General features: G+C 51.4%; 3 protein-coding genes across 4 annotated transcripts; 1 reads left to right on the plus strand and 2 right to left on the minus strand.

Annotated features, from left to right (window-relative positions):
- On the plus strand, positions 7,305-12,552 carry NDUFA6 (NADH:ubiquinone oxidoreductase subunit A6). The gene is given in 3 exon segments (NM_001185178.1): positions 7,305-7,460; positions 10,684-10,799; positions 11,945-12,552. Coding segments are annotated over 3 exon segments (387 nt in total). The 5' UTR covers positions 7,305-7,321; the 3' UTR covers positions 12,077-12,552.
- Positions 13,661-16,601, minus strand: SMDT1 (single-pass membrane protein with aspartate rich tail 1). Its single transcript, XM_003481528.3, has 3 exons — positions 16,239-16,601; positions 14,850-14,990; positions 13,661-13,894 (listed from the first exon to the last, which is right to left on the minus strand). The coding sequence occupies exons 1-2, from the start codon at positions 16,422-16,424 to the stop codon at positions 14,853-14,855; spliced, it is 324 nt and encodes a 107-aa protein (XP_003481576.1). The 5' UTR covers positions 16,425-16,601; the 3' UTR covers positions 13,661-13,894; positions 14,850-14,852.
- On the minus strand, positions 16,859-22,224 carry FAM109B (family with sequence similarity 109 member B). Of its 2 annotated transcripts, none has more exons than XM_005663774.3 (3): positions 22,009-22,224; positions 20,135-20,211; positions 16,859-19,336 (listed from the first exon to the last, which is right to left on the minus strand). In XM_005663774.3, the coding sequence occupies exon 3, from the start codon at positions 19,320-19,322 to the stop codon at positions 18,543-18,545; it is 780 nt and encodes a 259-aa protein (XP_005663831.1). In that variant the 5' UTR covers positions 19,323-19,336; positions 20,135-20,211; positions 22,009-22,224; the 3' UTR covers positions 16,859-18,542. The 2 variants fall into 2 exon arrangements, with proteins under 2 accessions (XP_005663831.1, XP_005663830.1); XM_005663773.3 differs by having other exon boundaries at positions 21,753-22,224.

Raw genomic sequence — 25,249 nt, forward strand, 5'->3', positions numbered from 1 at the left:
CTGCACTTGTGGCATATGGAGGTTCCCAGCCTAGGGGCCCAATCGGAACTGCAGCTGCCAGCTTACACCACAGCCACAGCAACGCAGGATTCTTAACACACTGAGCGAGGCCGGGGATGGAACCTGCATCTTCATGGTTACTAGTTGGGTTCATTACCGCTGCGCCATGACGGGAACTCCCCAACCTCCCGTATCCTTTCTCCAGATACTGCCCTGTCGCCCTTGCCCCTCACACCAGTCTTCTTGAGAGTGTCCCCAGGCCCATGGGCACTCCCCCCGCCGCCTCGACTCCACAACCCACCTCGATCCGCTTCTGTCCCCACAAACCTCTGAAATCTCTTTACCAAAGTGACCAGTGTGCTCCGAGTCACCCAATCCAGTGGCCCTTTTAAGGCCGCAGTTCACCCTCTCTCTCTGCGGGGCACCCCAGCACCTTCCCTCCGACTACAGCGAATCACTTTTTCTTCGAATATTTCCAACAGTATATTCAACAGTAAGATATTTTTGGTCATTTATAACTTGGTGTGAGCAAAGTTAGCAGGCTTTTTCTGAGCAAAAGTCTGGAGGAGAGAGAGTGAGTCCGGAGTGAGAGAAGCAGTGGGGTAAGGGGGACCACTGAGTAGCAAGGGGAGCAGCGGAGGCGGCCGGGGTCCTGAGGCAACTTCCACCTGCCTGGTGCTTTACTGAGGGCGGCCTTGTGAAACGGCTTACCACGCCTGCCAGCCTCGCAGATGGCAGCGACTTCCAGGGCCTCCTCTGACCGTATCAGTGTGCAGGCAGCCTATGCACCTTCCCTGGGGCTCCAGGACTAAGTCTGGGAGTCCAGCCCACAGCCCCTCCCTTTCACAAGGAGAGCGGTGGCTGCATGTGACCTCATGACCTAGGGGGCTTTATGACAGGACAGCCTCTCCAACCTTGGCCAGGGTAGCTTGTCATTGCTTCAGGGTGGCTTTAAATCTCCACCAGTCAGAGGCAGCACCTTGGTAGCTATCTCTTCGGTTCCACTTAACGCCATCGATGCTGCTCGAGTCCCTACGATGCGCCACACACCGTGGAAAGTCCTGTAGGGACACAAAACCACAAAGGTGTCTAAGACGTAGTTTTGTCACATAACGAAACAAGAACATGGACTGTTTCTAAGAGTCATCCATTCGTCCACTCATGCGGGGTCTGCTGAACGTTCACCTGGGGCCGGGGACAGTGCTGGGAAAGGAAAGGTAAACAGGATACAGAGACTGCCCTTGAAGAGCCTGAAGATATCAGACAGACATCTTCTGATTCAGGCACTAATTTCTACACCCTCCCCAAATTACTAGAGATTAGCTGTTCAGTAATTACAAAACTATGGTGGCTAAAAAGAGGAATGCCTTAGTTCTACATACACATGGAATATTTACCAAGAAAGACCATATTCTCCATAGTAAAGCAAGTCTCTATAATTTAAAAGGTTAAAGTCACTTCACGTATGTTCTTTGACCACATGAAATTAAATTATAAATCACTAACAGAAAGACCCCTGAAAAAATTCCCAAATACTTGGAAATTAAATAACTCACTTTTTTTTTTTTTTTTTTTTTTTTTGGCTTTTTAGGAACACATTCACGGCATATGGAAGTTCCCAGGCTAGGGGTTGAATAGGAGCTGCAGCTGCCAGCCTACACCACAGCCACAGCAACAGCAATGGGGGATCTGAGCCACATCTTTGACCTACATCACAGGTCCCGGCAACGCCAGATCCTTAATCCACTGAGCAAGGCCAGGGATCAAACCTGGGTTCCCTGGCCTTCCTCAGTGGGTTAAGGATCCGGCGTTGCTGGGAGCTGTGGTGTAGGTCACAGGCGTGGCTCAGATCCCGAGTTGCTGTGGCTCTGGCGTAGGCCAGCAGCTACAGCTCCGATTGGACCCCTAGCCTGGGAACCCCCATGTGCTCCGGGTGTGGCCCTAAAAAGACTAAACAAATAAATAAATAATATATGAGTGACATAAAAAAGAACTCCAAAGCAAAGTTAGAAGTTATTCTGACGAGATCGGGCATGTTCAGGGTGGTATGGCCGTAGACTAGACGGTATTCTGAATTGAATGAAAAGGGAAAAAATACCCAAATTTATGGAATGAAACTAAAGCAGTACATAGAGGGAAATTTACAGCACTAAAATACCTATATTAGAAAATAAGAAATGTCTCACATCAATGACCTCAGTTTCTACTTTAAGAAACCAGAAAGAGCAAACTGGAGTTCCTTTTGTGGTTCAGCGGGCTAAGAACCTATTATCCACGAGTATGTGGGTTCGACCCCTGGCCTCACTCCGTGGGTTAAAGGATCTGGTGTTGCCCGTCAGCTGCGGTGTAGGTCAAGGATGCAGCTTGGATCTGTCATTGCTGTGGCTGTGGCATAGGCTGGCAGCTCTGATTCAACTCCTAGCCTGGGAACTTCCATATGCCATGGGTGTGACCCTAAAAAGACAAAAAAAAAAAAAAAAAAAAAAAGGAAAGAAAGAAATGTAAGAGCAAATAAAAGCCAAAGTAAGCATCAAAAGGGAATTTTTTAAGTGAAAATGAAATGAAATAGAAAACAGAAAAAGAATAGAAAAAAGTGAAAAAAAAAACCAAAAGATCACTAAAATGTACAATCCTCTAGATAGACTAGATTGGGAAAAAATAAGATGCAAATAACTAATATGAAGAATTATAACAGTGACACTGATGCTGATTCTATAGACACTAAAATGATAATAAGGAAACATTTTGAACAATGCTATGCCAGTACATTTGACAACTTAGATTAAAATGGAAAATGGACAAAATCTGGAGTTCCCGTCGTGGCACAGTGGTTAACGAATCCGACTAGGAACCATGAGGTTGCGGGTTCCATCCCTGGCCTTGCTCAGTGGGTTAAGGATCCGGCATTGCCGTGAGCTGTGGTGTAGGTTGCAGACGCGGCTCGGATCCAGCGTTGCTGTGGCTGTGGCGTAGGCCGGTGGCTACAGCTCCGATTCGACCCCTAGCCTGGGAACCTCCATATGCCGTGGGAGCGGCCCAAGAAATAGCAAAAAGACAAAAAAAAAAAAAAAAAAAAAAAAAAAGGACAAAATCTTTCAAAGACATAAAATACCAAAGCTCACGCAGGGATTGAACCTTCATCCTCATGGACACTATTCAGATTCGGAGCCACAACGGGAACAGGTTTTTTTTCTACTTTTAAGCTACTATAAATAATGCGGCTATAAACATTCCCATGCAAGTCTTCGTGTGGACAAATGTTTATTTCTCCTTGGTCGATACCTAGGATCAGAATTGCTGGATCATATAGTTAAGTCTACGTTCGCCTTTTTGAGAAACTGCCAGACTGTTTTCCAAAGTGGCTGTACCATTTTCCACGGCCATCAACAATGTATAAGGGTTCCAATTTCTCCATGTGCTCACCAACATGGACTGCCGCCCGTGTTTTCTATTTGAGGCACTATAGTGGGTGAGAAATGGTTTTTTTTTTTTTTTTTTTTGTCTTTTTAGGGCCACACTCTTGGCATATGGAGGTTCCCAGGCTAGGGGTTGAATCAGAGCTGTAGCCGTCAGCCTACGCCACAGCAACAGCAACGTGGGATCTGAGCCACATCTGTGACCTACACCACAGCTCATGACAATGCTGGATCCTTGACCCACTGAGCGAGGCCAGGGATGGGATCTGCGTCCTCATGGATGCTAGTCAGATTCATTCCACTAGTCACGATGGGAACACCAAAACTAGTTTTGAGTGGAGAGTACTGAGAGTTTCCATGCACCCCTTGCCCTGCCTACCCTCCAGCCTCCCCCCCATTATCAATATCCCCAACCAGAGTGGTATATTTGTTACAATGGAAGCACCCATATTGACACGTCATTGCCATCCAAAGTGGATAATTTACATTAGGATTCACTCCATAGATTTGAACGAATGTATAATGTATCCACATTACAGTATTATTCAGAATGGCTTCACTGCCCTAAAACCCCTCTGCGCTCCCCCATTCATCCCTCCCTCTACTCTAGCCCTTGATAACCAATGATCTTTTTATTGTCGCCATAGTTTTGCCTTTTTCCAGAGTATCATGTGGCTAGAATCATACAGTATGTAGTCTTTCAGTTTGGCTTCTTTTGACTTAGTAACGTCCATTAAAGTTTCCTCCATGTCTTTCTGAGGCTCATTTCTTTCTACCACGCAACAATATTCCATTGTCTGAATGTACCACAATTTATTCATTCACCTTCTGAAGGACTTCTGTGTGGCTTCCAAGTTTTGGTGATTATGAATAAAGCTGTTATAATCACTTGTGTGCAGGTTTTTGTGTGGACATAAATTTCAACTCATTTGGATACATCTCAGGAAGAGCTATTGCTGGATTATACGGTAAGAGCATGCTAGTAAGAAACTTCGAAACTTTCTTCCAAACCGGCTGTACCATTTTGATTCTCACCAGCAATGAGAGTTCCTACTGCTCCACATCTTCATCAGCACTTGGTGTTGTCACCTTTGCTTATTTTTAAATGGGGCTGTTTGGGAGTTCTCTTTGTGGCGCAGCAGGTTAATAACCGGACTAGTATCCATGAGGATGCAGGTTCGATCCCTGACCTCACTTGGTGGGTTAAGGATCTGGTGTGGCCACAAGCTGTGACATAGGTTGCAGATGTGGCTCAGGTCTGGCATTGCTGTGGCTCTGGTGTAGGCTGGCAGCTGCAGCTCCAACTTGACCCCTAGCCCAGGACCTAAAAACACACACACACACAAAAGGGGGCTATTTGGTTTTTTATTATTGAGTTGTAAGAGTCTTTTATATCTAGATATAACTCCCTTATGGAATATTCAGTTTGTAATTATTGTCTCCCAGTTCGTGAGTTGTTTTAGAGACACTTATTTTTCCAATGAATAATAATATTAAACACATGAATTTACATCGAGTTCCCTGACGGCCCTGTGGTTATGGATTTGGTGCTGTCACTGCTGTGGCTTGGGTTCAGTCCATGACCCCAGAACTTCCGCATGCTTCAGGCAAAGCCAAACAACAACATTAAATTCATAATGGCAGCTACTCCTAGAGGAGGCAGGAGCATGAACCTGGCTAGAATCACACAGGTAGACATCAGAGGTAGAGCACAGACTCTGAAGCCAGCTATCTGGGTCTCAATCCAATATTGTCATGTAACTTAGCTGCTCTACCTCAGTTTTCTCATCTGTAAAGTGGGTATAACAATGCTTATCTCACAGGTGTGTTGTGAGGCCTAAACAAGTTAATGTGCCTGGAGAATGTAAAACAGTGGTTACAAGGAGCATGGGACAATTTATATAAACTTAACTGTACTAAAACTTCCTGAGGCAGCTACTGAAGTTCAAGTTTCCATTATATTATGTTTTGTAACTTACATATACTACATGCTACACGCCTTCTTTTAACCCATAATTGAGTTAAGCATACAAACACATTTAAAAAAATAATACGGAGGAAAACAATCCAATTTTTTTACCCTTTAAAATGGGAAAGACTGGAGAATTCCCATTGTGGCTCATCGGTAACGAACCTGACTAATATCCACGAGGACGAGGGTTTGATCCCTGGCCCCACTCAGTGGTTTAAGGATAGGGCGATGCCGTGAGCTGTGGTTAGGTGGCAGACGTGGCTCAGATCTGGCGTTGCTGTGGCTGTGACTGGACACCTAACCCGAGAATTTCCATATGCTGAGAGTGCAGCCCTAAAAAGTAAGTAAGTAAGTAAATAAATAAATATAAATAAATACAAATAAAATGGGAAAAACTGGAGTTCCTGCTGTGGTGCAATGCGATCGGTGGCGTCTTGGAAGCACTGGGACACAGGTTCCATCCCTAGCCTGGCACAGTGGGTTAAGGATCTGGTGTTGCTGCAGCTGCAGCTCAGGTCACAACTGGAGCTCAGATCTGGCCCCTGGCCCGGGAACTCCATAGGCCATGAGTCTGCTAAAAAAGGAAAGAAAGGAGTTCCCGTCGTGGCTCAGTGGTTAACGAATCCAACTAGGAACCATGAGGTTGTGGGTTCGATCCCTGGCCTTGCTTAGTGGGATAAGGATCTGGCGTTGCGTGAGCTGTGGTGTAGGTCCCAGACGCAGCTCGGATCCAGCGTTGCTGTGGCTCTGGCGTAGGCCGGCGTCTACAGCTCCGATTCGACCCCTAGCCTGGGAACCTCCATATGCCGTGGGAGCAGCCCTAGAAAAGGCAAAAAGACATTAAAAATGGGGGGGGGGAGAGACTGGGCTAGATGCAGGTCCATCCCCCATGCTGGCTGGGGTCCCAGTTGAGCCCTGACCCCAACTCCTTCCCAACACTTACAAGGTGTCTGTCCAGCTGCACTTTCAGAAAAGACCCATGGACTCCAGGCAAGTGTTAAGGCAGGGGCGCAGTCGGAGATGGCCAGTGACCGAGACGTCTGGCACCACCTCAGTTTCTCACCTGAAGATGGGAGGCCAGCAGACCCTCCCTGATCTGGGAGGCTGACAAAGACCAAGCAGAACACCTGTGCACGGCCTGACAGGCTGTCAGCTGTTACTTTTCCCTTTACCCTTCCAGGTTCCCCTTGATGTTCAGAGGTAACCTCAGGAGAAGAATGCCAGGCAAAAGGGCTATCCCCAGTGGACGACCTAAGGTTCGGTCCAGCTCCAAAATTCTGGGCTATTTGTCACAGAGATGCAGAGTTTGGGATGAAAACGTCCCCGTCTAAATGCGGCTGATGATACGACCTACCTCCTGGGCGTGGAGAAGCGCTGAGAACCTAAAGGGCCAGGAGAGCGCTTTCACCTCTACCTCTACACCACGCTTCGAGAGAGCAGGTGTACAGGAAATTTTTTTTTTTTTTCCAGAAAAGCCGCAGAGCTGCTGGGCCAACGCCACGGCAGAACAGAAGCTATTATCCGCCTCAGCGGCCCCTGGGGCCGACGGCCGGAGCCCGGGGAGCTGATAGACGAAGCTCCACAACCCGCCCAGCACGAGCGCTCGGCCTGACTCTTGACAGCAGCGAGACACCAGCTCGCGGCCCAAAGATCAGCCTGGGCCCGAGCGCCCCCCGGCGGCACAACAGGGCGACGGCTAGGACCCCCAATGGCCGATAGCGCGATTCCGCAGGTGAGCATGCGCCTGCCGGTCTCCAACCAAGAGAGCAAGGCTTCTCAGCCAATAAGAGAGCCCCACAGCCATTCTCCCGCCCACCAGCGAAGATTGTGGGCGGGGATACAGGTTTTAGCCAATGAGAAAAAAAAAGGCGTCCCCAGGCCGCCCTGAAGAGTAGAAAAGGGGGTGGTGTTGAGCTGTGGTTTATTTAGCAAGATGGCGGCGAGCGGACTTCCCCGGGCGGCTGCGGCGGCCGGCACCTCGGTGAAGCCCATTTTCAGTCGGGACATGAACGAGGCCAAGCGGAGGGTGCGCGAGCTCTATCGCGCCTGGTATCGGGAGGTGCCGAACACTGGTGAGAGGCAGCGCCGCACGCGGGCACCCGGAGGCAGCCGCCCAAGGTCGCAGCCGCCCCGGCCTCCCGTTTCTGCCGGGCCGGGCGGAGGTGGCCAACTTGGGCAGGGGTGACTCCGAGTGCTTCAGGGCAGCAGGGTCCCACGTGCCTAGTCGTGCTCTGCGTCGGAACCGCGCGTCTAGCGCTCTCGCTCTTTGCCCCCCTGTATTTCTTCCCGAGCCCCTGCGAGGGAGAGCAGCGGCTGTCACTGACATACTCATTTTATAGGTGAGGCAACCGAGGCACCTAGAGGCCAGGCCAGGTCAACCCCCAGGTGAACTCTGGAAAACCTGAATGTATTTACGGACGCCCGTTAGGTTATATAAACCAAAGGGCTGTAGAATTTGAGCCATCGTGGTCTTCCCACATTTCCTACGGAGAAGGGAAGGGACTTTCCCAAGGTCATCCAGTAAGACGTGGTGCCTTTTGCCGTCCCTCCAGGTGAGAGGGCCACCCTCCGCAGTCTCCCAAGTCTTTTTACCTGGCTCTGCAGGCTAGTTTTCCTTAAGAACGCCTTCCCCTGCCCTCTGCTGCCTCAGAACCCCAGGAATCACGTGTCTGAGAACCAGTCTGTCCACCTGCAGGATTAAGGTATAAGCTCCCTGGGTTCAAAGACTGTCTTTTTCGGGGGGCCGGGGGGGCATCCCCCTTAGCGCTGCCCAGTGTAACTAGTGAAGGAAAAGTTGGGGAAAACCTCATCTAAACTGTCAGGGGCAATACACATGTCAGGGACATTTTTGTCCCCGGCTTTCTCACTGGTGGAGGGGGTGTGTTCAGGGGGCTGGGATAGGAGGAGGCCGCCTAGGACAAAGCTATGGAATTTTTCTCTTTAGAGACACGGGTTCTTAACCGGGCAGGGTGGGCACTCAGGGGTCCGTAAACTAACATCGTAAGCACATCTTTGCATCTGTGCCTGTGAACATTTTCCTGAGGAGAAGATGCATGCACCCAGTGAGCTGGTGTGTGGTTTAGGACATCACGTGGAACGGGAGTGGGTGGACACCAGCTTCCCTAGTAGGCGTGGAGGTGCCTTGTTGTTTCTCCCAAGGTTGGGCAGGTATCTGATGTGACTATGCGGGAAAGGTAAGCACTGATAGCAGGGGGAGATTCTTCATGCTCCCTTCCTTAAACGAGCAGAATATCGTACATTATAAAACAATAAACAACCTGGATTCTTGGCCCCTGTTTGCCAGGAACCAGTGGTCTGACCTCAGGCAAGTCCCCACAGTGCTCTAGTGCTAGGATTCTCAAATCCAGGATCCATGTTAGTTTGCATGGATTTGTGTGTCTTTGTCCTCTTGTCCCTGTGTTTGCTTTTCCAGACTTCCTAACGTGATACTGACTGTGGTGTTTGGCACCTAACTCTGTGGCTGAAAACCTAGATTTTTAGTGTTTACCATTTTCAGTGATGTAAATACTCCCACCGCGGTGGATTTTTAAGCCCTCAAAGTGAAGTCAGTGCAGGCAGATTTGGGAAGAGACGTGTGTGCCTGGCTCCCCAGGCAGCCTGCTCCAGCACACCACTGGACACCGAGCTCTTTCTTGTGTGGGTGACCCTCTGCCCTCCCTGTTAACACCCGTGAAGCTGGGATGGCGGAGTTTCTCCTGTTACATTTCTGCTGTTGCTTTTATTCTTTGGTTGGATCAGCCGGGCTTGATCTTTTCCTCAGCAGAAGCTTTATTTTTCTATTGCTATCACTAAGTTATGAGTATAATCAAAGATTCAAACTTAATTGTCCCTAAACAGCCCTTGTGCTTTTCAGAGCTGGCCGTGATAGTTCTGTAGACCAGAGTGGCGACGTCACAGGAATGGCCACACCGCAAGGTCTCCTCACCAAGGGAGCCCCCAGGCCTCCTCAACCTCGGTGCCCATTCTAGCCTCGGTGCCCATTCTAGCCTGTTTATTCTGTTGCCTGGGCCTCGTGTGCCCCTCTCTTCTTATTTTACCTACCACTCAAGGCCCTGTTCGTGTCCTTGTCACCAGCAAATCCACCGAAGGCCAGCCGCCAGAGGATAAGAATACAAATGACCGAAACCTAATTTTCAGAGAACATCTATGGGCTTTATCTGAGCTCCCAAGTCACTGAGTCTGTGCCACTATTTTAGTACTTAATCAGGGGTTGCTGAATATTGCGGGGGTTTTTTTGTTTTGTTTTGTTTTGGTTTTGCTTTTTAGGGCCGTACATGTGCATATGGAAGTTCTCAAGCTAGGGGTCGAATTAGAGCTACAGCTGCTGGCCTACACCACAGCTACAGCAACTTGGGATCCGAACTGCGTCTGCAACCTCTACCACAGCTCACAGCAACACCGGATCCCTTGACCCACTGAGTGAAGCCAGGAATCGAACCCACATCCTGGTGATACTAGTCGGATTCATTTCCACTGCACAATGACGGGAACGCCTGAACACTGTGATTTTTACATTTGCATTCATTGCAATCACATTTTACAATTGCATTCATTATTGCATTCATAAATTCTAATTGTTGTCCCTGCAATTAGAATTTAAGACCTAGAGAGCAGGAGCTACCCCTTAAACTTCTCTCTTTCCCCCAAGTAACCTAATATAGCAGTCACTGCCTGCTAGATTGATGCCTTTCCTTACCTGCACACGCAGCAGTCTCCCTCAACTCTTAGGTCTGTGTGGTGCACAAGCCTACACCTATCATTGTACGTTAATTTCAACCCTGTCATCTTGTGCCAGTTGTTCCATGCAGTAAAAATGCCAGCATTTATTGAGAGCTTATTCTATCCGGGGCACTGTTCTGAGCATCTTGCCTTCTCTCATTGACTCATCACATCAGCTCTGGAGTTACATATGCTGCTCTCGTCCTCATTTCATTCACAGATAAATACACTGAGGCATGGAAAAGTTAACGTACACAGGATCATATAGCTGATAAGTGACAGAGCTGGGATTTGAACCCAGCTTGTTCATACTCTTGAACTGTGCTATCTTGCCTCTTCAAAAGCAGTGAGCTTGTCTCCCCAAACAGAATGCAAGCTCTGAGAGCAAGTGCCGTATCACAGTTCTTCACATCCTCAATCACCTAACTCAGGGTCAGGCTAGTATTTGGTGAGTGGAATGAATGGGCAACTTACGCGTTCAATGACTAGCCATTGACTCAATTTTCTTAAAACACATTTTAACCCTCTCTACCCTGAATCATGTTTTCTTTCTAGTGCATTTATTCCAGCTAGACATCTCTGTGAAACAGGGACGAGATAAAGTCCGAGAAATGTTTATGAAGAATGCCCACGTCACAGACCCCAGGGTGGTTGATCTTCTGGTCATTAAGGTAACTGACTCTCCCTGACTGATTTAAAAGAGCAGCCGACTTGTACAGAGCTTCTCACTCTTCTTAGGTGAACATTTTTGTCTCCCAAGTTTAAAAGCAACTACTGAGTCAGTAACGGTTACTTAATGTTTCAAAGGAACAGCTGAACTTAGAGGTTCTCACCTGGTTAAATATTATATTTATATTTATGTAAATTATAAGATTGTTCAAGGGAAAATCCACTGGGGCTTGCATTTTAAGACGAAAAAACAGGAGTTCCCTTGTGGCACAGCAAGTTAAGGATGTGGCATTGTCACTGCAGCAGCTTGGGTCAGTGCTGTGGGTCGGGTTCGATCCCTGGCCTGAGGACTTCCAGAGGCTGCAGGCACAGCCAAAAATAAATGAATACATAAATAAAACCAACAACAAACGGAAGGAAGTTTGAACTCTTCTTGAACCTCATCCCTGGAAGTTAACTGCTTCACCTGGTTGCCAGTTTACAGCCAGGTTAGGCAAGCTGGCTGAGTCCTGTGTAAATGGAGTGCCTTCCTGGGCCTGATTCTGTCTCTCAGTGTTGCCTCATTAGCGTGGAACCTCAGTAAATACCATGGAAAGAATGTTAAGTAGAAATGTTAAGCCAGTCAGGTTAGGCAGTCATGGGGCAGAGGCCTGGTAACCTGAAGTCTCCTTGGAACCAGTGAGCCGGAGAGTTAAGGGGTATCTGAGGAGTTCCCGTCATGGCTCAGCGGTTAGTGAACCTGACTGGCATCCATGAGGATGCAGGTTCGATCCCTGGCCTTGCTCAGTGGGTTAAGGATCTGGCATTGCTATTAACTGTGGTGTAGGTTGCAGACACGGGATCAGGCCAGCGGCTACAGCTCCTATAGGACCCCTAGCCTGGGAACCTCCATATCCCATGGGTGTGGCCCTAAAGAGACAAAAGACCAAAAAAAATTAAAAATAAAATAAAGACTATCTGAAAGGCCTCAGAGATTATTTAGTCCAACTACCTCATTTTCCAGATGCAGAAACTGTGGTCTAGAGAGTATGTTACTTGCCCAAGGCCACTCAAGTCAGGGCCAGGGCAGAGAATCGCAACTTGGTCTTCAGTGTCGCAGCCCTTCCACTCGGCCACTCTGACTGGGACCTCTCCCCTCCTTGTGCAGGGAAAGATGGAGCTGGAGGAGACGATTAACGTGTGGAAGCAGCGGACACATATCATGCGGTTTTTCCATGAAACAGAAGCACCAAGGCCAACGGATTTCCTGTCCAAGTTCTACGTTGGCCACGACCCGTGAAGTCACTCAGTGGAAAGGTGCATGTTGCTATTTAAATATTTTAGAGCACAAATAAACTCAGTATGTGATGGTCACTTCATGACAGAGTTCCATTGGTGAACCAATGGGAAGCTGTACTTCTGCAGTCTCTCTCTCTCTCTCTCTCTCTGTCTGAACAAGTTGGGTCTGATATACACACCACCTGTTCTTTCCTTTTCCTGAAACGTGGTGTTTCCAATAAATTAGATTCTCTTTTCTCAGAGCCTTGCATGTCGGTAAACAGGGAGGATGAGGCCATCTGCTCAGAAATTATCATTCTGGGTACGATGCTGGATGGCTTTGTTAACTTAGCTGTATTTCTACGGCCACCAGGATTGGTTAGCTTGGTGTAATGCACAGATGATCCAAAATTAGCCAGCTCTTGCTACTGGAGAAGGATCAGAGCAGCACTCGATGGCCTGTAAGTGGAGCTGACAAGCTGGACTCTTCCCCAGGGTTCTCAAGAAGGTGGCCTCTCAGAGGCCTAGCCCTCTACCTGTAACAAGCGCCAGTCCTTAAAATGAAAGTAACTGCTTCAGTTCCCATTGTGGCTCAGCGGTAACAAACCTGACTAGTATACATGAGGACTTGGGTTCCTGGCCTCACTCAGTGGGTTAAAGGATCTGGCCTTGCCATGAGCTGTGTGGGTTGCGCATGTGGCTTGGATGTGGCATGGCTGTGGCTGTGGTATAGGCCTGTGGCTATAACTCCAATTCAGCCCCTGCCCTTGCCTGGGAACTTCCATATGCCCAGAGTGCAGTCCTAAAAAGTCCAAAAGAAAGAGAGAAAAAAAAAAAAAGAATTGCCTGCTCTTAGTTAGACATTCTGCTAGGGACACAGCTGTTCAATGCACACACACAACAGAAACAGTCCCTTTGTAAACTGGGGTGTAGCTCTAGTGACAAGAGGATAAATCTTCACGCACGTTAGAGAACTGACGTCTGTGTGCTTTGGAGGGTAGTCTTCTCTTCCTCCCCTGGATGGTCTCACTGCTGGAGAAAGGGGCTCAGTATCTACAGGTACAGTCACCCCGAGGTGTCCCAGTTTCTTCAGCGTTACAACCCTTGCATCATTCTTTCATATGAGGAACCCAGGTTTTGAAAGAATTCTAAAAAATGATACTTCTCAAGGAATTTTAAACAATCAGATCTTACGATTGCATGTGATAACTAGTCAGTATTACTCAACACACAAAAAAGCCTGAGGCTGTAGTTAGCCTGAGCAGCTTTGTTGTGAGAAAATGGAGTCTTTATTGGGCTTTTGGAAATAATGAAAATTGGTCCCATGGTGTTCCCTTGTGACACAGCAGGTTAAGGATCAGGTACACTGTCACTACAGCAGCTCAGGGTGCTGCTGCGGCATGGGTTTGATCCCTGACCCAGGAACTTCTGCATGCTGCAGGCATGGCCAAAAAAGAGACAAAGAAAATTGTTCCCAGGTTCCCATAATTGCTTTGTGGATCCACAGGGGTGACTTGTATGTCAGCTGGTAAGAGAGAGAGGACAGCAGGGACAAGAAACTGCTAGAACCTGCTTGTGTTGAGAAACTTCAGCCATCACTCAGTTATACAGAGCTGATGTTCACTATATTTATTTATAATTTGATTATGCCCAGGGGACAGCGTATCTCTGCGAACCTCCCAGAGCCTGGCAATCTGGCCTGTGGTCACCGACCATGTGGGGTCAGGAGGTTGAGGGCTTGCCCTGGGCCCATCTGCTGATACGACAGGAAGGAGGAGAGGCCGTGAGCATCACTGCTTCTTAAGTTAGGGCTTTGTCCATTCTGCACTGTGTCCATGCCCTGTAAGAAAGGAGAGTAGCAGTAAATTGGGCCACAGAGCAGTCCTCTAGCCAGATAATGAAAGAGGATTCCCCAGAGTGGTTCTATCAAACCTGGCAGGAGAAAGGCACTTTTGAGTACCTTCGATTATTCATTCACATTTACTGAACATTCACCAGAGATCATGCACTGGGGGCCCAAAGGTACGTCAAAAGAGAGGCACTGGTCAGTCAGGGAGAAGAGCAGTCACTTTCAAATAGAGGAATGAGCATGAGGAATGAGTGGAAATAAGACAGCAGTGGGAAATAGCCTTGCAATTGGGAGGAATAATGAGCCACTGCTTGGGAGTGAATAAGAGTGGGTAATTCAAGACAGTGAATACTGGTGACAGGTACGTGGTTGGGAAGATGGAAGATAAGGCTGGAATAACAAGTGTGACCACGTCATGGCAAGCTTGAAATGCCAGACTAAGGAGCAGTTAGGAGTATCCTCATTTACAACAATAAGGCAGCCAATCAACACATTAGAGCACCAGAAGTCAAAACAAGCTGAATGGGGAGTTCCGACTAGTATCCATGAGGACTCCGTTCGATCCCTGGCCTTGCTCAGTGGGTTAAGGATCCAGTGGTGCCATGAGCTGTGGTGTAGGTCGCAGACACGGCTCAGATCCTGTGTGGCTGTGGCTGTGGGGTAGTCCGGCAGCTATAGCTCCAACTGGACCCCTAGCCTGGGAACCTCCATGTGCTGCAGGTGTGGCCCTAAGAAGACAAAAAAAAGCTGGAACTGGCGCAGGGGAAGGGTTTGGGAGCAGTGTGTGAACCGGGCTCCAGCGCCTGTAGAGGCTGTACTGGTGCAGAGCTTGGTAACCAGAGCTCGCCGCACTTTTCTTTTTCTCCTCTTTTTTCGGCTGCACCTGTGGCATGTACTTGTGCTTCAAGTGTCCAGATGGTCCACGGAGGGAAGAAGCAAGTCTCACCTGTTAGTCGTCGTCATCGTCATCCTCTGGAACGAAGATGTCATGTTCTTCAAGGAGAGCAGCAAAGTTCTTGCTGATGAGCGTCCCGACGTAGAGAAAGGGGATCACGATGGAGAACACGCGGAGGAGGCCGAAGGACATCTGCAGAGGGTCAGAGGGGTGGCTGTGAGCGGCAGAGCCCACTCTGGGAGGGCCACAGAAGGCCTGGCCCTCTCGGGGGCATTCCCTCCCGGGGACCTCAGACCCACTGTAAGCAACTTGATTTTAAAGTCCTTGGAAAAATTGAAAGGAAAATAATTAGGAGCGATAAAGTGACTTTATGGCCATCAAACTAACACTGGAAAGAAAAGTGCAAGGTGCTCTACAGACAACTAAAAATCAGGGCACAACCTATTAATTGCCTGCAGATACCTATAAACCGACGAGAAGGTAATAAGCACTGGAGGAGGGAAACAGTTCAGCTCTACCTGAAGACAAATACATGAAAACAGATGGCAAAAGAGAGAACACGTACAGTGAAGGGGTATTCTCTACAGTTCTGTACGAAACCAGTTCTCTGGTGCAAGGGTTTTTTTGCTCCCCACCCCCACCCCAGGTTGTGCTTCGGTGAAACAACCTCGAACTCACTTGTCTACCTGAGCTTGTGTCAGCCAAACTAGCTTCAAAAGAATGAGTTTTGTAACTCCCACACAGCCCCGAAGTCAAAAAGCAAACTTGTCTGGTATAAGGGACTGTTCCTCTTTTACTAGGAAAACTTCCAAGGGTGCCGAGGGCGTGTGATGACACTCGCGGTGGGGAAAAGATGGGACACGGTTGTGGATTGTAGCAGCCTGAATCTGAACTCAGCTGCTAGCCTCGGGCACTGGCTTCACTACTTGGATCCCTGATCCCTCCTTTGTAAAAACACTAATTGTAACGATTCCCTGCACACCTAATCACATGAATTAAATTACTAGGTCACAAAAAGATAGAGTCTCTCCCACGTACCCTTTATTTACAAAGTCCTTCCACAATTCGTTATTTCATGCCATCCATTCTCTGAAATAGAGGTTACACGACCTGTGTCTATTGGATACACAAAGCCGAGTCTTGTGGCTCCCGAGAGCCTGGGCACCGCGCTCCTCACGACGCAAAGTGCCGTCCTTCGCAGCTCTTACCCCCTATCTTCGGTCCCCCCGCACCCAGCTCAACGCCAGGATCTAACCCGACCCATCTCCTATTTGTCAAAGAAATTAGCAGCGCATTAGCGCAAAACTTTGTCCTTGATCCTCCTTCGGATCTAAGGCGGTCGTGCGACTGGCCTTTGCGCCTATCAATCAGCGTCGACCCGCGCACACTCCCACATGATTGGCCTCGGCCCCTTCGCCCCGCCTCCAGCCCGACACTCACTTTCACCGGTTTAGGCAAAATGGCGCCGCTGCGAGTAACGATGACTGACCTCGACGGTACCAGATTCCGACCTGGGTGGCCCTGTCCGGCAGCGACATCACCCCCTTTCCTCAGGCTCAGCCCGCTCCGGAAAGCCCCAAACCGGACAGGTGCCAACGCCAGCCAGCGAGCCGCTCGGGACGCCATCGCCCAGCTCCGCCCCTAGCCTGGGCCCGGACCCACCGCCCCGCCCCCGTGACACCCTCGGGGAAGACGCCGCCGCGAGCCTCGCGAGGCCTTAGGTATCAGACGCGAGGTCCCGCTCTCAGACTTGCGCAGTGCGCCCAGTTCCTGTGGCGCTGCCGAAAGAGGCGTTCGTCCCCGGCCCGACACGGTGACGTCACGAGGATGACGCGGAAGACCCGGTAAGCCCTCGTTGCGGGCCTGGTGGGCAGGGCCGCCGCACGGGATTCGTCGGTGGGAGGCCTTAAGAGTTCCGTCGTTGTTCTTGCACCCAGGACAGCCAGGGCTTGGCAGGGCAGGTGATTGTTGAAATGAGAAATCACTTATTTGAACTTCAAACTATTGTATTTTTGAACACTTTAAAAATACAATTCAAATGTATTACTCGTGCTACATGAATGGTTTTGGAATTTTATTGCATGTTATAGGTTTAAGTAATATATAGCCAAGTAGAAAAATATATCTGAAAAAAGGGGGAAATGGGAGCTTTCAGGCAAACTGGCTGTGCAGGCGACTGCTAAAATCAACTTGAGCCAAAATGGGTAATAAAAAAACATGGTGTTTTAATTATATAAAAAGCACTGTAACAGTAAGAAAGATAACAAAAGCTTGTAGATTCTGTGTATAAACAAGGTGCAGTGGGCTGTGGTGCTCCCATACAGGACTGGGAAGACAGCTTCCTGGGAACCAGCCCTGGACCCTGGGCAGCATCTGATCCTCCTGGACCTAAAAGGCTCTGAGCCAAAGCCTCTAGGCCTAGTTAGGCCCCCACCTAGGGGGACCCCAAAGGGAGAGAGGCTAAGAAGGTGGAGATTGTGTATACTGGGGGAGGGGATGACGAGACCAGGTTCTGCATCTTCCATCCAGCCATTGCCACTGTACCCTCAGGGTGTCAGGCTGGTCTAGCCTCTGGCTCTGTCTGCCCAGCCACCGGGCATCTCAGAACAATGGATGATAAAGGAAACGCTTGGCTCCATGCTGGTGAGAGTAGGTGGTCTTGGCAGATACACACTGGGTGACAAGCAAGGTGGTGAATGAGTTCCTAGGGGGTTTCAGGAACAGGAACACCTCTTTGGGAGCCCAGCCAGGAGAGAAGAGTTTACCACAGGGTGCCAGGAATCCCATGCCTGAGTGCCTAGTATGCCCAGAACAGAAAACCAAAGTAACAAACTGGCTTCCCCAGGGAGCCTCACTGCCTCTCCACTTCTTTAGCTTCCAACTTGGCAGCCGAGGAAAGAGTACAAGCAGGATTTCTGCTGACATGTAAAAGGTACTGGCCCCTCCTGAGACAATGACAAAGCACCATCTGTACACAAGGCAGCCAGGGAAAGATGGGAGTCCTAGTACTTTCCGAGTAGAATAAATCCCTCTTTACTGGCTAAAGGCCCTCTCCCTCCAAAGAGCCCTGTCCCAGTTGCAGAGGGGGAGTCCCCTGCACAGTCTCCCACCACTCAGGATGAGCCAGGCCCCAGAGGCCGTTGTGACACGGTCAGTCCACTTTCTCAACAGTGTCAGTCCCTCAAGCCAACACTGCAGCCAATTTCTGGTGTTTAAATGTACAGGAGTCTCCTCATATTGGAAACTGTCTGTAGTATCATGTGTAGGTGAGAGGCAGAGCAGCCTGGGGCCATGTAATATTCCCCACTTCCTCCATTCTATTAGTATCCCCTGAGCCAGGGGCAGTCCAGCGGAGTCAGGAGACCTGGATCTCGCTCTGGCTGCTGAGCAAGCCACCTCCCCTCGCTGGGCCTCAAGAATAAAACGGATTGAAAATAATGATTCCTTAGTCCCCTGCAGGCATAGGGGTGGATTGGGAACCTGGAGAAAACCTACAGAGCAGGAAGGAGCGAGCTCTCCTCAAAAAGGAACTTTAGGAGTTCCCTGATGGCTCAGCGGGTTAAGGATCCAGCATTGTCACTGCTGTGTAAGTTGGATCCCTGGCCCCGGAATTTACACATGCCACAGGCGAGGCCCCCCCCCCAAAAAAAACCTTCAGAAACCAGTAAACATTAAACTCTTGAACAAGGACTGGCCTTGGTGTCCTGACCAGCAAGACAAGGGCTGAACCTGAAGGGCCAAGGCTCAGGGCCTGTCCTGTTGCTCATGTTCTGGCTGGCTCCCCTGGGCTCTCTGCAGCCACACCCGCCTCAGCTCCATAATCTCCTGGCCATACCAATCATGCAGGGTGGAGAAGCAGGAGGTCTCAGGGGACACAGGGCTCTGCCCCCTGCCTAGGAGGAAGTTGGCAGGGCCCTGCAACTCCCACTCCGCCATGCCCCGCCCTGTGGGCCTGCTGCCCCCTTCTTCCACCAAGCCCAAAGGGCTGCAGTCTCTGGAGAGGGAGTGGCCATTCTCTAGGCCGGGAGACCAGTGGGCAGGAGCCTGAGGCTCGAAGCGCCTGGGAACAGCCTTCCAGGATGAGCGGCGATGCAGGTCCAGTCTGTGGCGGGCATCACGCAGTTGGCTCTCCAGCTCGCGCACCACCAGACGCATGTAGCCAAAACTTGCCCTGGACAAGGCCTTTACCCAGGCCTCTTGGGCCGCGGGCCCATCCGCTGCGAGCAAGTGTGGGCGCACGCCAGGGGCGTTGAAGCGGATGGCAAAGGCGAACTCCTCAGGCACGGGCGCCTCGGCCAGCTCCACGGTGCAGCCCTCCAGCACCACTAGGCTCAGCGGGGCTCGGCCCTCCCGACTCTCGAAGGAGAACAGCAGGTTGCCCTTGAGGACAAACCAGCACCTTCGGCCAGTACCACTGGGGGTGGGTGGAGTCCCCGTGCCCCCCCAAGTGCGCAGGAAGCCCGTGTGGTCTGCTGGGGAGTCGCTCAGTGCGTAGTGGGCCACACTCCTCTCGTTCAGCTTCATGGCTCCCAGAGGACCTGTGAGGCGAGAGAGGCAGCCGCAGATCAGAGGGGGAGGCAGGCTTCGTGCCGCTGCGGGGAAAAGAGCGCTGGCTCTGGAGGAGACCTGGGCTCCAGCCCTGTGGCCTCTTCTCCCTTGCTGTGCCCTGAGGCTCTCAGTGTGTCCACCTGTGAAATGGGCTAGTCTCCCTGCCTTTTCTCTCAAAGGGTTGTTGTGAGGATCATGCAAAAAAACTGGACATCAGAGGATCCAGAGAAAAGGCTCATGTGATAGTGTCAGGCCAGGAGGTGTGGCAGGGCTTTGACACAGCTTTTTTAAAACCCAAAGGAAAAGGCAGCAGCTGAACTGAAGTGGAGCCCAAGATCACAGAAACCACTGTGCTTAAACCACCCCCTAATCTGAAGGCCCTGGAGCTCCAACCTTGAGGCCAAACATCCAGAGCTTCCGTGAGCCCCCTGGGTCCCCTCTCGTTTGTTAATGGCACAGCTGCCCTTTAGTAGCCTTCAAAGCTGGATGGGGCTGGGGTGGGGCAGGCCTGCCTCATTCATCCATCAGTGAGTTCAGACAGGGACCGGCTCAGTAAACAAGAGTGTAGCACAGATACGCTTGAGTAGGATCAGCCTTGACCACTGAATGTTGGTGCCCCACAGATCACCAGTGACATCTAAATCCAGCTGTCCTCTTGACGCATAGAAAACCGAGGCCAGAACAGTGAGGGTGAACTGCCCAAGGTCACATGGCCAGCGAGAGCCAGAGCTTGGTCTCCTGATTCCCTAACATCCTTTGGAGGTAAGTCTTGGCAGTGACCCACTTACCAGCAGAGCTCACTGGTGGGGGCCTCTTCTGTCTGGCCACACAGCTCCACCCTTTGACCGCGCGGTTTCCAGGGCACCTGCAAAAGAATTCTCAAACCCAGTCAACCCATCTTAAAGGATGAAAACTCCTCCTCAGCCCTTGGGGCTGTATGAAATCACCACTTCCTCCAGGAAGCCTTCCCTGACCCCTGATAATGCCCCCACCTACCAGATCACCACCTATAAGCAATGTAAGGAGCCGAGTCCCATTGTCTTGTTCATCACGCTTCAGATCTCAGCTTCCTGCCCCTTAAGGCTGGGCCAGAGTAAAGTGCCCTTAGAGCTTCCTGCTTGTCCTTTCTAGTACTTGTCACACGGTGGTCTTTAATTCTTTAATATGTAACGTAATCTGAGAGGCTTGTCCTGATCACTTTATCCCAGATGGTCCTGATACCAAGGTGGCCTGATCTAAGGTGACCCAACGAGCAGCCCCCTCACTTCTGTTTTTCTTTTGTTTTCTTTTTTCTTTCTTTTTTTTTTTTTTTTTTTTTATTTAAGGCCCACATCTGTGGCATATGGAAGTTCCAGGCTGGAAGTCAAATCAGAACTACAGCCTCTGGCCACAGCCACAGCCACAGCAACTCCGGATCCAGGCCTCATCTGTGACCTACACCACAGCTCACGGCAGTGCCAGATCCCTAACCCACTGAGCGGGGCCAAGGATCAAACTGGCGTCCTCATGGATACTAGTCAGGTTCCTGTCCACTGAGCCACAACAGGAACTGTTTTCATTTTCTTCATCCCCCAGTGATCTCTGTCCCCAGTTCCAGAATGTCAAGGCCAGGACTGGGCTTGGTTCCAGTTGAAACCCCTGAAATCCAGCCCCTTGCAGGGCTTGGGGAGGCCCTCTGGAAGCATTTGTTAAAATAACTGGGAATACAGCAGTGTACAAAATAAAGTCTCTCTCTCTCCTGGAGCCTGTATTTCAGCAGGGGAGACACAGTGTGGAAAAAAAAAAGAAAAAGAAAAAGACAAAAATAAATAATAATTCGTGAATTTTAAAATTAAATGATAAAGAACATAGGACAGGTCATGGTGAGGGCTATGGAGGGACGAGTAGGGGCCTTATGTGGGGGGATAGCCCATTCTAGGCTGGAGCTCAGAGGAGGCGGAGGCGGAGTCACAGATGTTTGCACGAAGAGGGGCCTCATCCTCCTTCCGCCCCCCAGCCCGGGGCGCGGAGAGAGGGAGAGAGCATCGGGGCCCATCGAACCGTCTTCCCAACCCCGCAGCAGCGTGTCTGGGGGAGGGCGGCCCCCTTGCAGCCCCGCTTCTCCTCCAGCGGCTGCGAGGCCAGGACTTCACCTCCCAGTGCACCTCTTCTTTCTGGATTCTTTTGTTAGGGGAGCGGCGGGCTGGGGGGGGTGCCCCACTGGCCAGTGGCCCCCGCTCTGGGCCTCTGCCTCTGTCGCCCTGAAACGGGATCCCCTCGCCGGCAACTCCCCGCTGAGCGCCGCAGACTCAGTGTGCGGCTGCCGCCTCGGTTTCCCCTTCGCGCGTGCGGCCGTCCTGCCACGTCCCCGCGGGCCACGCCTTCCCCAGGGCGGCCTCCGCCCGAGCCCGCCCCGGCCGCTCTCACCTCCGCGCCGCTGGAGCCCGGGGCGATCCCGGCTGGCTCCCGTCCCCACGCCGCCGCGAACGTGCCCGCGGGAGCCCGGAGACCCCGCCTGGGCGGCTCCAGTTACCGCCCCTCCCCGCCCAACGCTCCGTAGGCCTCGCGATCCGCGAAGCCGCCTCTCGGTCCAGACCCGAGGGAAACTGAGGCCCGGCAGGCCGTGACCTGCCTGCGCCACACTGCCCGTCGGTGGCGAGCGGCCTCGAACCCAGAGACCCACCTCCGGCCGTCCGTCCGGGGCACCTCGGACCCAGCCCAGCTCCTGGAGAACTCGGAGTCCCTCTCGTCCCCCGTCAGTCCCCCCTCCCCGCCCGGCCCGCTTCTCTCGCAGAGCCAAGCCTGGCCAGGGCCCAGACACCTCCTCTGGGCGGGCTCCTATCTAGCCCGCGAGACCCAGCCCCTGGTGTCGGCCGGATCTCTGTTTTTGGGGATTATCCGTTTCAGCTTCCGCCACTCCCGCTGGCCTGCAACCACTTTCGCGCCCAGGCTCTGCTAAGCCTGTAGTGAAGGTCGTCGCAGGAGTCCAGCACCAAACGCTGGAGGCTAGGCTTTCCTGACAGCCCCGGAAGCCCGGGAGCTCCGAACATATGCCCATGAACTTGCTGATTCCCACCTCCCAGTTCCGGCCCTTGCAGGTCCCGCAGCCTAGGATGCCCTTCCTGGGCAATCCTGTTGTGGCCCAGCGGGTCCCCAGCTAGTGTCCATGATATTGCGGGTTTGATCCCTAGCCGCGCTCAGTGGGTTAAGGAACTGGCGTTGCTGTTAGCTGTGAAGGCAACAGACGCCTCCAATGGGATCCAGCGTCGCTGCTAGGCCGGCAGCTGCAGCTGTGATTCGACCCCTAGTCTGGGAACTTTATTTGCTGCAGGTGTGGCCCTAAAAAGCAAAAAAAAAAAAAAAAGCTCTTCCTTCTGGACCTACCCCTTTGCTCAAACTCCTCAGAGCTCCCTTAACATCAGTTTAGGTCTCAGATCAAATGTCCCTTCCCTGACCATGAGATGTAAAGTAGCCTCCCTCTGTCTCTGTCACATCCCTGGTTTGTATTTCTACTATGTCACGAACCACTATTTAAAAAACTCCCCTACACTGATGCTTTCATTTCCTGTTTCTAATCTGCCTCCCCCACTAAATTTTATTCGGTTAATAATAGAAACCATGATAAATGTGTTAGAAGCTAATAACTTCTGTGGAAAATGTAGAGCAGGAACAAGGAGATTTGCAACTGGGGGAGTAGGGGTCGCAGTTTTAAATAGAATGGTCAGGGTAGGCCTCACTAAGGGGATATTTGAGAAATACTTGAATGAGGGAGCCAGTCATGCCAGAATCTGCAGGAAGAGCGTTCCAGGCAGTGGAAACAGCTAGTGCGATGGCCCTGAGGCCTGTTGTGTTTGCGGAACTACACGGAGACCAGTGTGGCACAAAGGCGGGGACGAGGCGGGAGAGCAGTCGCAGAGGGGTCAGAATGTGTGGACTGGGACTTTGTCAGTTGGTGAGGGCTGTTACTCCAGACTGAAATGAACAGCATCACAGGGCCTTGAGTGAGGTCTTTTTTTTTTTTTTTTTTTTTTTTTTTTGTCTTTTTGCCATTTCTTGGGCCGCTCCTGCGGCATATGGAGGTTCCCAGGCTAGGGGTCTAATCAGAGCTGTAGCTGCTGGCCTACACCAGAGCCGCAGCAACATGGGATCTGAGCTGCGTCTGTGATCTACACCACAGCTCACAGCAATGCCGGATCCTTAACCCACTGAGCAAGGCCAGGCATCGAACCTGAAACCTCATGGTTCCTAACTGGATTCATTAACCACTGAGCCATGATGGGAACTCCTTGAGTGAGATCTTAGGCTATATTTTAAAGGATTACCCTGGCTGCTAAGGAGAGAAAAAAGACAGTAGGTGGAAGCAGACCTGTGAGGAGGCTGCTGGAGTAATCCAGGCAAGAGGGGTTGGCGGCTGGGAGAGTAGAGGGAGGTGGCCAAATTCAGGATGGGTTTTGAAGGTAGAGAGCACAGGGTTTGCAGACAGATTGGATGTAGGGAGTGAGGGAAAGAGGAGGCAAGGAGGATGCCCGTTTTGACTTGAACACCGGAAGGAGAATTGCCATAACCTGAGACATGGAAGTGGAAGGTGTTCAGTTTGGAGCCAGTTTGAAATGCCCAGTGGCCATCCCGGTGAAGGTGCAAGAATAAAGTGTTTGGTACCTAATAGTTGCTTTAAAAATGTTTGATGGGGAGTTCCTGTCGTGGCACAGCGGAAACGAATCCGACTAGGAACCATGAGGTTGAGGGTTTGATCCCTGGCCTCGCTCAGGGGTTAAGGATCCAGCGTTGCCGTGACCTGTGGTGTAGGTTGTGGACGAGGCTGGGATCTGGTCTTACTGTGGCTGTGGCGTAGGCCGGCAGCTGTAGCTCCAATCAGACCCCTAGCCTGGGAAGCTGCATATGCCGCAGGTGCGGCCCTAAAAGGACAAAAAAAAAAAAAAAAAATTGATGGATGAAAAAAGAAGGACTATGGAGTGTCTAGATGAGTATAACCGGTGGCCAAGTGTCAGGCATGGGAGGAGGGCCTCCTGGCTTGGCAAGAACTGTGTCCTCCACCTGGTTTGCTTTCCCCCACTCATCCTCTTCGTGGTGCCTATTCATCTTCCACTGCTGTTTTTTTTAGCGTCTTACTACGGGCCATTCCGTCATTTTTCTTAGCAAGGTCCTCCGCAGGTATTCACGCCAGAGCTTTTTATTGAGCATCTACAGTGCACTTTCTCGCCTTCAGGGACCCCGCAGAGGTGCAAGGACTAGCCTCACGCAGAGGCGGGGTAAACAGGACATCCAGTCCCCAAAGCCTCTGGGCTCCTGCCTGCCTGCCTGCCTGCCTGCCTGCCTGCCTTCCTGCCTTGAGCGCGCCGAGCGGGAGCTCGAAGGAGGCGGGGCTTTGGGAGGTTCGGAGGGACGCGGCGTTGCCAGGGGGATTCTGATAGGCTCCGTCGGGGAAGGTTGGCCGCCGCCAGGCCCCGCCCCCTGGAACTCCGTAGGCGAATCCGGCGATTGCTGCTAATCGGCGCAGAAGGCTTTATTGGGCCGAGGTGCCCAGGGCCTCCGAACTGGTGAGTTCCACGGGCTGGAGCCTCTGGGGCCGGGGGTTTCGTGCTGGGGCGCTGAGCCTGCGGTCCTTGGGGGCGGGGGCCAGCAGCGCAGTCTCAGTGGGAGTCCGGAGCCTGGTTCCGACGCGCCGCCGCTGTTCTTCCTGGGCTGCCTCGCTCTGGCCGCCGCCTGGCACAGGGCCACGCTTGGGCGCTCCGGGTTCCCTCGCACTGCCGAGGGGGTGAGGTCTAAGTCCAGGATACTTCGAGTAGTATTTCTTTAGGAAGAATCCGGGCTCGGGGGAGTGATGGGAGGAGAGGGGGAGGGGGCTGTGAGGGCGGCTTGGGGACCCAGAGTGGGGTTCACACCCAAGGTTAAGGGCGGCAGGG

This window comes from Sus scrofa, chromosome 5 (assembly GCF_000003025.6).
Source record: "Sus scrofa isolate TJ Tabasco breed Duroc chromosome 5, Sscrofa11.1, whole genome shotgun sequence".
Taxonomy (NCBI): domain Eukaryota; kingdom Metazoa; phylum Chordata; class Mammalia; order Artiodactyla; family Suidae; genus Sus; species Sus scrofa.

Bases quoted from the DNA above. Each gene is read 5' to 3' on its own strand.
- SMDT1 (XM_003481528.3), bottom strand. From the start codon at position 16,424: ATGGCGTCCCGAGCGGCTCGCTGGCTGGCGTTGGCACCTGTCCGGTTT. The intron at 14,991-16,238 runs GTGAGTGTCGGG...GACCCTCTGCAG, and splicing joins TTTTGCCTAAACCGGTGAAA to ATGTCCTTCGGCCTCCTCCG.
- FAM109B (XM_005663774.3), bottom strand. From the start codon at position 19,322: ATGAAGCTGAACGAGAGGAGTGTGGCCCACTACGCACTGAGCGACTCC.